The sequence below is a fragment of the Schistocerca piceifrons genome, chromosome X (genome assembly GCF_021461385.2).
Source record: "Schistocerca piceifrons isolate TAMUIC-IGC-003096 chromosome X, iqSchPice1.1, whole genome shotgun sequence".
In the NCBI taxonomy this organism is placed as follows: domain Eukaryota; kingdom Metazoa; phylum Arthropoda; class Insecta; order Orthoptera; family Acrididae; genus Schistocerca; species Schistocerca piceifrons.
Window position 1 is genome coordinate 926,937,284 of NC_060149.1, and position 14,094 is coordinate 926,951,377.

At 39.4% G+C, this 14,094-nt stretch overlaps 1 protein-coding gene across 2 annotated transcripts in view; it reads right to left on the bottom strand.

Moving 5' to 3' along the window:
* The window catches only part of LOC124722026 (high affinity copper uptake protein 1), a 161,537-nt gene that overhangs the window by 7,291 nt on the left and 140,152 nt on the right, over positions 1-14,094 (bottom strand). Inside the window, exon 5 of one of the 2 annotated variants that reach the window (XM_047247209.1) lies at positions 12,468-12,497. The exons of the other annotated variant lie outside the window; for it this stretch is intronic. Coding sequence (XP_047103165.1) covers positions 12,468-12,497 — 30 coding nt within the window. The remainder of the gene's footprint in view (positions 1-12,467; positions 12,498-14,094) is intronic. 2 annotated transcript variants of the gene reach the window in all.

Sequence of the window (14,094 nt, forward strand, 5' to 3'; positions counted from 1 at the left end):
ATGTTTCAGCAGTATGGTGATTCTGTTTTAGACATATTGCCCTGTGAAGAGTCTGCAGCTAGCATGCACGCAAGCCACTACCATTTGGCTATGGATGTCTGTGGCAGGGGGTTTGCTTCCTGCTACCTTTATACTGGGCACCTACCTTTGGTGAACAGAACAATCTGATAACTACTATTCATATTTACACTAAGGATGCTAAAACCTTGATGGAACATTACTTCTAAATAGTGAATAGCAATTTTCTAATAGTTATGTACCTTACAAATGTAGTCTTTATGTTTTATGTCACAGGAATATGACTTCTGCAAGATGGCATGTTAAAAATGAGATATGCTAATGGTTGATATCCTGCCTAACTTTCAAGTTTTTCAGAGGTGATTCACAGTGTTTTCTGTGGACACTAAATCAGAGTATTCCTAACATAATTATACAAACACCCAAAGTAGAGGATGAATTGTTGAGTTTTCTTGTTTATACAAATTCAAGAACTTTGGTAGCTATTTCAAAACTCTCACTGTTCACAGAATATATTATTGGCTTCTGTTATTCTGAATGTTATTTGATGCACAACTATTTCTAGGACTTTCATTTACATCTAAGCAATCATATAGAATGAGATTATTTGAACAAGAAATGGTGCTCCATTTGTCTGCCTTGTCAACTACCAAGTACACCATGAAAACCTAACTGGGTAGAAAGACAGTATTTGTGCTTTTTGTAGCACCAGTGAGAAAATGCATGTAAACAGACATCAACCACTTGTTTTTCTTGTCACTATTATGTTGCATATGGATTTTTCACTTTGCTTTTACAGTAATCGAATGACTTAGTGAATTAATCCTAAAGGACACTTGGCATGTCAGTTAACACATTATCCACAGAAAATTCACTAGGGAGCTCACTAAAAAGTTAGTACAATATAAGAAAATAAAATGCAGTTAAGAAAAACATCAAACGTAATGATGGATATCTGAAACGTCTATAATGAGAAACAAAGGAAAGATAAATTTTGTGTCGCAGACGATGCATAACTCATTAGAGAAGAAACAGAAGTGTTTGTTAAAAAGCTAATAGAACAAAGTAGATTTGGATGAAAAGAATCCAGAACGAGACACTGAATTACAGTTCAAACAAGTGAAAATAGGAGTCCAATCAGTGACACTTGCTACAACATAATGAACTGTTGGAGGCTATTTCATTCCTGCATTGCACTGATAAATGTTAGGAGACTTTAAAATCTGTGAGAATATCTCATAAACCACAGGATCATAAAATTTTATGATGGTAATTGCTCACTTTAGTAAGAAATCTGTAAAATGTCAAAATATAATTTATGAAAATAAAATTTACTCAATAAAATGGTCACGTCAGACTGATCTTAGCAAAAAAAAAAAAAACTGAATATGAAGTGTGAGAACGTATTGTAGGATGTGTTGAAAAACTTTAAGAGGTGCACAGATGAATTACCTGTCAATTATGATGGGCAACTTTTCCAAAAATAAATATCTGAAATCATGTATTAAGAGCAAAATCAGATTTTGCAGTTGAATTTAAAGAACTAATTACATAAAAGTTTAGCACAAAGATTATTCTTGATAATAATATTACAGTCATGTTGAATTGAGAAAACCTATTAGCTAAGAATTAATTCCCCCTTGAACCACAGACAGCCATACCATAGGTGCAACCACAATGGAGGGGTATCTGTGGAGAGACCAGACAAATGTGTAGTTCCTGCAGAGGGGCACCAGCCTTTCCAGTACTTGGTCTGGATGATGGACTGATCTGCCTTTGTAACGTCAGCTGACATTGTCTGGTACTGCAAACAGCCGAAAGCAAGGGAAAGCTAGAGCTGTTAGTATTCGTGAGGGCACATAACTCTATGGCATGGTTAAATGATGACTGTATCCTCTTGAGCAAGATATTCCATAAAATAGTACACCATTTGGATCTCCTGGTGGGGACTACTCAGGAGGTCATTGTCATTAGGGAAAACAAAAATGGTATTCTATGGGTTAGACTGTGGAAAATTAGATCCCTTAATTGGGCAGGTACATTTAAAAATGTAAAAAGGGAAATGGATGGGTTGAAGTTAAAGATAGTAGGAATTAGTCACATGTGGTGGCAGGAAGAACAAGACTACTGATCAGGTGAGTACAGGTTCATAAATACAAAATTAAATAGGGGTAATGCAGGAGTGGGTCTAACAATGAATACGAAAGTAGGAACAGTATAAACTACTATGAACACCCCAGTGAATGAATTACCATAGCCAAGACAGACACCAATCCAATACTCACTGAAGTAGTACAAGTTTGTATGCCAATCAGCACCACAGACAATGAAGAAATTATTTAGATGATTAATGGAAAAGAAAATTTTTAATTGTGATGGGAGACTGGAAAGGAAAAAACAATATGAGAATATGTACTGGTTAAGGGAATGAAATAGGAAGCTGCCTAGTAGAATTTTGTACAGATCATAATTTAATCTTTGCAATCACTTGGTTTAAGAATCATGAATGAAGTTTGTACATGTGGAAGAGACCTAGAGGCCTTGGAATGTTTCGGACTGATTATATAATGGTAAAATAGAGATTTTGGAACCAGATTTTAAACTGTAAAACATTCCCAGGGGCAGATGCAGACACTGACAATGTATTCGTTGTGAACTGTAGATTAAAAATTAAGTAATTGCAAGAGGTAGGAAATTAAGGAGATGGGACTTTGATAAGTTGAAAGAACCTAAGGTTGCTGAGAGTTTCAAAGAGAGCACAAAGCAATAATTGATTTCAACAGGGGAAAGGAATAGAACAGGAGACAAATGGATAGCTTTGGGAGGTTAAATTGTGAAGGCAGCAGAGGATAAAAAAGATAACAAGTGGAAGGTGGAAAGAATATATACAGGGTCTATACAAGGGAAATGAACTTGAAGACAGTATTATAGAAAGCAAAAAGGAAGTAGATGAAGCTGAGATGGGAGATATGACTGACAGAACACAGAAATATTTTAGTGGCAATAAGGCCCCTGGAGTAGTACATTTCCTTAAAACTACAGATATCATTTGAAGAGCCAGCCATGACAAAAATATTCCACATAGTGTGCAAAAGGTACGAGACAAGTGAAAGACTCTTATATTTCAAGAACAACACAATAATTCCAATAACAACGAAAGCAGGTGTCGACCAGTATGTATGTTACCGCACTATCACTTTAATAGGTCATGGCTGCAAAATACTGACATGAAATACAGGGTGATTATAATTAAAGTTAAACGTTCAAACTGCTGTAGAAATAACACCACTGGACAGAATGACATCAAATTGCAACAGAATATTATCACAGAAGGGGGTAAATGTATGGCAGAAGAAAAATAAATAGTTACAAAATGTAGCAATAGATGGCACAGTAGACATTATAATTTAATAGTGGTGAACTACAAATGACAAATGAATCATACAACAATGCCTAAGGTGTATGTTTGACATTAAAAAAACTGTACTACTCATTGTGCTTGAGTGTACAGGTGTGATACTGTTAGTTACATAAGCCCATCAACCACGGCAATGTCATATCACATCGGATGGGAAAAATCAATTTTTAATTGTACTGAGGCCAAAAATGATGAAAAAAGCATCACTCACATCGGTTTTTAATTGTCCTGAGGCCAAAAATGACATAAAATGCATCGATCACATCAGTTTTTAATTGTCCTGAGGCCAAAAACCGCATAAAAAGCATCAATCAGAATCAAATCAGATTATTAATTTCTGTGTGACTGGCATAAAAGATGTCCAGTATGCTGTCCACAGTTTTCTAGAACAAGTTGAAATCAAGAAACAGCACGTTCTACAACTGATCGAAGTATTTCCGGGGTTAAGTTCAGAATGCGTTGAGCATTGTGTGCATTCAATGCAGCTAATTTTGCAATCAGAACACTGAACACAACATCTTTCAGACAGACTCACAGCCAGAAGTCACACAGATTAAGATCAGGTGATCGAGACAGCCAGACTGTAGGGAAATGGCAGCTGATAATTCTAGCATTTCCGAAATGGCGCTTCAGCAGCTGCTGAACTGGATTTGCAATGTGTGGAAGTGCCTCATCTTACATAAAAATCATCCCATCCACACATCCACGCTGTTGGAGAGCTGGAATGGTGTGCTTGCACGAAGGCACTCGTATAGCTTACCAGTGACGGTACAGGTAACAGGTCCAGAATCACCTGTCTCTTTGAAAAAATATGGCCCTATGATAAATGATGCTGTAATCCCGCACCACACAGTGACCTTTTCAAGATGATTTGAGTGTGGATTTTCTGTTGCCCACATTCAAAAATTCTGTGTATTGACATATCCTCTCAGATGGAAGTGGGCTTCATCTGTCCACAAAATCTTCCAAGGCCAATCAAAGTCCACTTCCATGTGAGCAAGAATTCCTAAAGCAAAGGTCTCTTTTGCTGGCAGGTCAACAGGAAGCAACTCGTGCATATTGGTAATTTTGAATGGATAGTAAAGCAGGATGTTTCGTAGGATTTTATGCACCATGCTCACAAGTATGTACAATGTTTGGGCAATTCTCCGTGCACTACATGTCTGCACACCACCACTCATCTCCTCCTGCATTGCTGTGGCCACTGCTTCCACTGACATCAAATCAATTTTTTTCCTCCCTCTACCAGGTTGCATACCAAAAGAACTCGTCTTTTTGAATTTCCAAATCATTTTCTTAGGACCCACGGCAGTCGTCAGACCGATGAATTTTTTAAAACCCTTCAGTGTCCAGAACGTCTGCAGAGCAACATGGGCACAGTCATCATTATTGTAATGCAGCTTTACAAGCAGAGCGCAATCCTGCATCGGGACAGTCGTGGTGAATGCCATACATTTTCCCCCTTCTCTCATAATGTTCTGTTGCAATTTGACGTCATTCTGACCAGTGGTGTAATTTCTACAGTGTTCTGAAAGTTTAACTTTAATAATAATCACCCTGTATTTACAGACGCATGGAAAAACTGCTAGTAACTGATCTTGGGGAAGTTCAGTTTGGTTTCCAGAGAAATGTAGGAACACACACGGCAATATTTAACAGTCACATTAGTGTTACCACCTGGTAAAAGCCTGCAGATGCACAGAAAGAGTGTCAGTGAGGTTCTAGAAGGTACTGGTAGGGATGTTGGGCAATGCCGACTCTAGTGCAATCAGCAGCTGTGCTAAACTTCTCAGCTGAGGATCCACGGTGATCAAGGTGGTCACACAGATTCTTGATTGGGTTTAAATCCGGGGAGTTTGGTGGCCAGGGAAGAATGGTAAATTCATCTTCGTGCTCTTCAAATGATGCACGTACACTGCGAGCTGTGTGACACATTGCATTGTCCTGCTAGTAGACATCATGTAGAGCAAAGGCACACTGCATGTACAGGTGGACATGTTGTCCAAGGATAAGTGCATACTTGTATTGATCCATTCCAGAATGACAAGAGCGCCCAGGGAGAGCTGTGAAAATATTCCCCAGACCATAATGGTCCCTCCTCCAGCGTGAAGGCTCCTGACAATTGTTGCAGCGTGTTTTCCACCTGTCTGACGGAGCACAGAACACGATTCATCTCAAAAGACCAGCTGTTGCCACTAAGTGGACGTCCAGTTGTGATACTGGTGTGCAAATTCCAGCCTTCATCGCTAATGAACAGCAGTCAGTTTGGGTGTGTGAACCAGAAGCTTGTTCCAGAGGGAGGAGACACTGTTAGTAGCCTCTCGGTTTGTCTGGGTGATCAGTTGCTCAACAGTTGCACATGTGTTCACCCATACACATCTGTCTTTCAACCCTGTCCTCTGTGTCCCATTGTGCACCACTGCTGCCTTGCCACCGGTTTCGGATAGCACTATTTTGCAATGCACAGTACACATTATTCATGGTGGCATGCAAACAGTTTACAGACTTAGCCATTTCAGAAATGATTCTACCCTTGTCTAAAAAGCCAACAATCGTACCCTTTCAGACATCAGATAAAGTGAAATACATTGCTTCATTTCCACATTACAACAATTACTGCACTATTTTCCGCATCTCCCGACATGCTTTATACGACCCTCCACTTCTGTCTAATGCTACCATCTGTGACTGGTTATTGCATATTGACATCGGGCATAGGTAGGGGTCACACTAATGTGACTGGACCGTTTATCTTAGAAGATAGGTTTAAGAAAGCCAAACCTACGTTTTTATCATTTGTAGATTTAATCAAAGCTTTTGACAATGGTGACTGGAGTACACCCTTTGAAATTCTAAAGGTAGAATAGGCAAAATTAATGGAGTGAAAGGTTATTTAACACTTGCACAAAAACCTGATTGAAGTTATAAGAGTTGAACGACACGAAAGGGAAGCATTAGATCAGAGGGGAATGTGACTCGGTTGAAGCCTATGCCAATTGTTATTCAATCAGTACATTGAGGAAGTAGTAAAAGAAACCAAAGAAAATTTTAGAGAAGAAATTAAAGTTCAGGGTAAATAAAATAAAATAAAAAAAGGTTTGCCAATGACACTGTAATTCTGCCACAGACAGCATAGGTCTTGGAAAAGCAGTTGAACGTAATGGACAGTGTCTTCAAAGGAAGATCTAAGATGAGCATCAACAAAACCAAAACAAAGGTAATGGAATGTACTCAAATTAAATCAGGTGATGCTGAGGGAATTATACTATGAAATGAGACACTAAAAGCAGTAGGTGAACTTTGCTATTTGGGCAGTAAACTAACTAATGAACGCCCAAGTAGACAATATATAAAATGTAGACTGGCAACAGCCAAAAAAGCATTTGTGAAGAAGAGAAATTTTTTGTCACTGAATATAAATTCAAGTGTTAGGAAGTCTTTTCTGAAGGTACTTGTTTGGAGTGTAGCCTTCTGTAGAAATGACATTCAAACAATAATTAATTCAAACAAGAAAAAAATATAAGCTTTTGAAATCTGGTGCAACAGAAGAATGCCAAAGATTAAATTGATAGATTGTATAACTAATGAAGAGGTACGGAATAGAACTGTGGAGAAAAGAAATTTGTGGCACAACTTGACTAAAAGAAAGGGTTGGTTGACAGGACACGTTCTGAGACATCAAGAAATCACAAATTTAATACTGGAGCACATTTGTAAATGGATATCACCAAATTAATATAGTGAGCAGATTCAAGTGGATATAGGTTGCAGCGGTTATTCAGAGATGAGTGCTGCATGTCCCATGTGTGGCCTCACTTCAGGCATCATCTGTCCCCACAGGGACAAGGACCTGCAAGCCAAACACCAACCTGCACTCATCCCATATGTTTCCACCATGAGAGGTGCCAAGTCCACTTCCAGCAGAATGCACATTTATGACCACTGTACTGTGATTGAGGGCGCTATTTTCCTGCATTGTGCCACATGCTTCCAGTGGCTCGTGCTGTATCTGTATGCCGCAATGATATTTAGGCTGCTACTCAAACAGAGATCAGCAGTTCAGGCTCAACTATCGAACCAGTCATTCCTTCGAGTTCTCTGGGACAAATGTTGGTTGCATCCACAGTCCATCAATTGGAGTGTCAGACAGTCACTGTGCAGTGTTTAGATTCTAATCTCTACAGAGCTTAGGACAGTGACTTTACTTATTCAGACTTTGGTTTTACGCAAACAAAGTACTGAGTGTGTTGTTAACTTCAGAACATTCCAAGTGAACCCAGACTTGCACTCTTTTCTTAGTCATTTTGGCCTCTGGCCACTTAATCATTATTTGTTTTCCTTGTTGGGACCGACACAATTTTCATCTGTAAAAAACTTAATCCGGGAAGGAGCTTTTGGTTTAGTACTTACTAGTAACTTGTTCTAGATTGTTTAAGCAGGTAGTGTTCCGACGACTGCAAAACACGTCATTTATTGGGGATGAGGAATTTTCTGGTCCCAGCGACGCCCTCCTCTCTCTCCGTTTTCATCCCACATCAATTTTTGGTGATGAGAATTTAAAAAAAAAAGTGAGTTTTCATATCACCATTTGACAACAAATAAACACTTCCCTCTGCTTCACTACTGCATTTTCAAGTTTCGTCCCATTGTTGGTGATGGCTTCTATGTTTCATCCGAGCATTTGGTGACGAGTAAACATTCTCATGGGTTCCAGTGCCACCTCTCCAAGATTTGTCACATATTAGTAAGTGACAAAGATTTTTTTCTGGCCCCAGTGCCTCCAATTTCTCCAGTGCTACCTCCAAATTTCACCCACGAATATATGGTGAAGAGTTATTTTATTCTGAACTTCACGTCTCATCCACTCCCGGTAGACAGTGTTTTGTTTTGGCTCCAGGGCTCAACATTTTTGCCCCACCATCGGCGATGGCTTTACCACCTTTGTCCCACCATTGGTGATTGTTTCTAGGTTTCTTCCCACCATTTCGTGATTTTGGTAGGGAGGAGGGGGGGGGGGGGGTGTCAACATTTTAATCAGCTCCAGTTTCGAAGTTTCTTCCCGTTAACTGGCAAAAAACTAGAAAAATTTTTTCATCAGTTCCAACACTGCAGTGCCACTATCAACTGGCACTGTTTCTGGCATAGCACCAGAACACACTACCCATTACAGAGTTGTCATGACACTGGAGGTACCCAGCTGTTGCCCCAATGCACCTTCATGGACAACCACCTCTGGACTGAACCACTGCAGCTTCCTCCTCCTGGCACAGCACCATGTAATGGATCTGGGAGATGTGTTATTTTCTACCGGATTTGTCGATACCAAATTGTAAATGTTTTCTTATATTTTTTGTCAGAATTTTTTTTTATAATTTGCCTTATTATATGTTAAATTACTTATATTTTTGAGAGTGAAAGCATATTGATTACTATTAGTAAATGTCTCGAAGAATATCAAAGAGACTGATTACAAGTGGAAGCTTGTGTGTTGTGTAAAATGTCTTTCACGCTGGAGTCGTCTTTGACTATAGTCAGTCGGCAGTGATATCTTGGTGTGTGTTGATGGTAGAAGAATGTGCAGGTCGCTGTCATAAATAATTTTGAATTATGTTACTTTTTTTTTATATAAACTTTAAGAAGAAACTACATTCGAAGAAATGGTATTTGAAGCACCAAAAATGAGGCAAACACATTGAACCAGGTCATTTCTGCAGCCGACAAAGATGCATTGTGGAACCATACTTCCACTAGACAACTGAAGCCAAGACCAATATCGCCTTGTAAACATCTAACGGAAAAGGTACTGTCACGAAATATGCCAAATTTAAGTAAATAAAAAATAGTGAGCATATTTCAACTTTGTGTCTCAGCCGGGATATCATATTTCAACCATAACTTGCTACCCAATGCTTCCTCATGCATAGATCTAATGGTAACTCCCACCAGCGAACCTCCATGATCACACTTGTTTACTTTCCCCTGGTCCTGCCCATGCCTCACACACACACACACACACACACACACACACACACACACACACACACACACACACACACACACAAAATTTCTGATCCTTTTTTCTGTGCCTAACCTATGCAAGCATTTTACAAATATCCTTTCCATACTTAATTCTTTGGTGTTCCAGCACTCAACTATGCCCTCTGAGCACAATCATTGTCCGTCCCATAACCATCGTTCCCCTCTGGACACAACATTTTTGCATCTCATGTACTTCCACACTCATCCATGCCCTCTGTGCACAATAATTGTACATCTCACAGCATCCACACTCATCATGCCTCCTGGGCACAATAATTCTACTTCTCAGGTGCTTCCACACTTGCAAACACCTTCCAGGCACAGCTTTCCTATCTTTCAGGTGTTCTCACACTCACTTCCACCCTCAGGGTCAATTTTTCCTGCACCCTCTCCATGATACTCTGGCACCCCTATCAACCATCCAAATGCAGTGTGTCACTATGTTTTATATCCTTGCTGACTAACTCCAGATGGCTGGCTTCTCGGCTGCTGTCACCCTTGCCAGGCACCCCAGGTCTGCCTACACAAGCCTTGCCACAGGTCCAGAATCCCAGTCTATCAACACAGCCACTGGACATATCTGACACCACTTCCTCAGGGCTATGCCATGATGGTTCCCTACCCTTATGTCTCCCAGTGGTGCCACTGTCGATTTATGGGTGGAGGGAGTGGAAGGAGGCCCAATTGTCACTCTCCACACAGGTGTCTTCACCATCTCTTCACCGGGGGAAGGGATACTACTCCTACTAGATAGTAACCTGCAAACCTGCAACACACATGCATCCTGCAGGTGGCCACACTTCAGGTATCATCTGCTGCGGCATGTACAAGCATCTGCAGGCCAAAGACCAATCCATGCTCATCCTGCATGTTGGTAAATGTTCTGGACAACAACAATAACATTTGTTTTGTTGTGCATGGAGTCTCTGGAAGCCAACACTAGAGTTGCCCAATCCGCTGCCAGCAGAACGCACATTCACGACTATGGTACTTTGATTTCAGGCACTATTTTTCTACGTCATGTCACATGGCTGCCAGCAGCTCACATTAGTATCCATGTGCCCTGATAGTATTTAGGCCACCACTCAGCCACAGATCAACAGTTCAGTATCAGCTATCAAATGCATCAATCAGAGCTCTTACTGGGAATCATCATTAGACAGTGTTTAACTTGTAATCTCTATCAAGCTTAGGGCAGTAACTTTACTTCTTCACAATTTGGTCTTAATGCCAAGTACTGAGTGTTATTAACTTCAGAACATTCCAAGTGAACATGAACTTGAACCTTTTTGTTACTCATTTTGGCCTTTAACCACTCAATCATTATTTACTTTCACTGCTGGGACTCAAAGCACCAGCCAAATTTTAATCTGTAAATAACTTACTCCAAGAAGGAGTTTTTATTTTGTACTTATTAATAAACTTATTCTACAATGTTTCCCTGGGCAGTTCTCATTGCACCACCACTGGCACAAGACACCTCAAACCAGTGTTCAAACTGAAGACCACAACAACAGGAATTAATTATGAAATGGGGAGAAACTGAGGCATATTTGCAAATGTATGCCCACTGTGAGAAGGATAACAAATTCAAATAATACTGTGGGCTGGAAAATGGTACACTGGGAATGGTAAACAGCAGTTTTCAAAAACAGAATGCAGTTCTGTTAATGGGCAACTGAAATGAAGATATATGTTTCAGTGACAGTTGTTATCTCAAATGAAGATAAGAAAATGTAATTAACCACCACAAACAAAACAATACATGTACCAATATTGCAAATATTAGTTACAGTATCTGATGCCAATGCTTGGGCGCAGACATAATTAACTGAGAATGCACAAGATCTAAAGAAGTTATTCTGGTCTCCAACTCAAAGGGACATGTAGTGAGTGATCATTGAGTTATGACTATTTTAAGCAGTTTGTTAACTCTGTTCTGTCTTAATATACTACTCTCAGTAAATCATGATGTTACATCATCATTAGTGGCTCCCATCCTCAATTCTATTGAGTAGTTGCATCAAATTACACATGTTATTCATCACCGTAATCAAATAAGTGTCTGCAAAGAAGGCAGCACTTGTGAGCATATATCAAATGCCAACTGTATCAGCACATGCCAGCCACTAGATGCCACCTATAGTGTATTGCTTATGTTGCACCTTCTGTATGATTCTTTTGCCTTGATATGTGTGGAGTCCATTATTGTTCAGCAGTTTATGAATAAAGCCATATTTGTGTTACCTGGATCAGTTGTGTGTATTACTTTGTTACTACAAAAGGCCTTACATAGTGTCAGATAGGTGACTGTACTTCAATACAGGCAAAACACTTAATATACACAAAATGTATGTGTGTGCCTCTCCTGAACCAAAGTTCTGAGTGATTTAACTTTCCTGTATCAACATAGTGGAATCTCTGCCTTTCCTTCCTTCCTGTTTTCTTGTTAAAAGAGTCAAGACAGCTATGATGTTGTTTGTTTCTGGATATATTCATAAGTCATAGCATAGTTTTCATTAAATTTCATAAGTATAATGTGATTCTTTAATGTGCAGTCATGGTAAGGTTCTGTTTAAAGCACTGCCAAAAGTATTAAACACAATTATACTGGGACAATCTTGAGCATATACAAATAACGGGGAGAGGGGGGGGGGGGGGGATTCAGTAGGAGGAAGGAGAAAGAATGAGTGTGTGCCAGTAAATATATCAGTTATGAGGAGACAATGGGGAATTTTAGTGAAGGAAATCTGTATCATGATACTCTTAAATCAATATATATGCACATTGCACCACTATGATATCATTTCTTAAAAGTGAATCAACCATAAATTTCTTTCTTGTGTGTTAGTATCGTATAGTGAAGCTTAACTACCAAAGTAACATGCTCTAAAAACCACAAATCTACAAAAACTAAAATTAGCTTGCACTACAAACATAAACCAAATAGTTTCTAGCTATCTGGGATGCATTCACGTTTATTGAAACTTACGGTTGCTTGCGTATAACTTCTCCTATAACACTGCAGCGAAATAGAAAGAAAGGAAAATATTTCAGTTCATATTGAAACAAGTAAAATGTGATTATCTTAGTAACAAAACACTGATATAAATAATACTCATAACAGTGTCAGTACAGGATTCATTGTTAGAGGAAATGCAAGACATCACTAATCTAAAGAAATGAAGTCGTGTCTGTCCAATTAACAGGACATTGTTAGGACAACAGTTTCCTTATGTCTGAAAAAAATACTTTCCTCTTAGAACTCTTAACCAACATTTAATTTTGCTAAACTCAAATACATATATCCATGTTGCTTGCTATTGATACCTTGGCCTTAAAAGAATGATACAGGGATCAAAGAGATAAACAATGGAATTTATAAAGAGAGAAACAAAAAGGAAAGGAAAACACTCTGCCAAGGAAGTGCAAGCACTGAGTAAGATAGTGATAAAAGGCTAAGTAATAGACATTCCATGAGGTGAGGATACAAGAATGGCAGTAGTAAATGAAGGCACAAAATATAGGGTGTCCCTCACAATAGTTGTCAGGCACACTTTCTCTTACATTTTGGCAGTTATCTGCAATTTCGTTTTTGCAATACTTTCATCAAATATTTCAAGTCATGCCTGCTGGTGACAGAAAGTGTTGGTTTGTCTCCCATAAATAACAAAATTATTTTTAAAGAGGACGCTTATGTGCCCATTTGAAAGAGCAGCCCAAAAGGATTCTACTACAAAGTTCATTTCATCAATATGTGTTAACAGGGACATTAAAACATGAAAAAGTCTAATACTCTGACAGGCACTGACTGCTCAGCAGTGCTGCTCAGTCACTGCTGGAGTACTGGTTATTCTATGTGTCTTAATGTCCCTGTTAATGCATATCGATTCAATGAATATTGCTGTAGACTAATTAGGACTGTCGAATGGGCACTTAAAATTCAACTTCAAGAAACATTTTGTTCTTAACGGGAAACAAGCTGATGCTTTTTGTTGACACTGGGTGTAGCATGGAAGATGTAATGAGCAGTACTTGTTAGGGGTAGGGGTGAATGCAGATACACACTGCAAAACAAAATTGCAAATGAGTGGTGAAACACCAGAGAATATGCACCTGATGACCCTTTGAAGATGCATGCCCCCCCCCCCACCACACACACACACACACACACACACACACACACACACACACACACACACACACACACACAGAGAGAGAGAGAGAGAGAGAGAGAGAGAGAGAGAGAGAGAGAGGCATGCACGTGTACCTGAATGAATGCTTACTGAGTACAAAGGCATGAAACTGGAGAGTAAAAATAGGGTCCTACTTCAGCACCAAATGTGCAGGCAGTTAAATTTGTGACTGTGCAAGCTATAATGAATGCATATTACTTAGCCGTTATACTGTCATTACTGCCAGAGCTCAGCAAGAGGATCAGGGTGGCAGTGGGGTGGTTTCTGCCTAGACGGGAAATTTTCAGCGTCAGTTTAAGTATGTTTTCCCTCCAAGAAGAGGAAAGTGGCCAGGGATTAATAGATGTGATGGCAAACTGTGTCCACCTCTGTAGCTGAGTGGTCAGCACATCTGACTGCCATGCAGAGGATCCAGGTTCAATT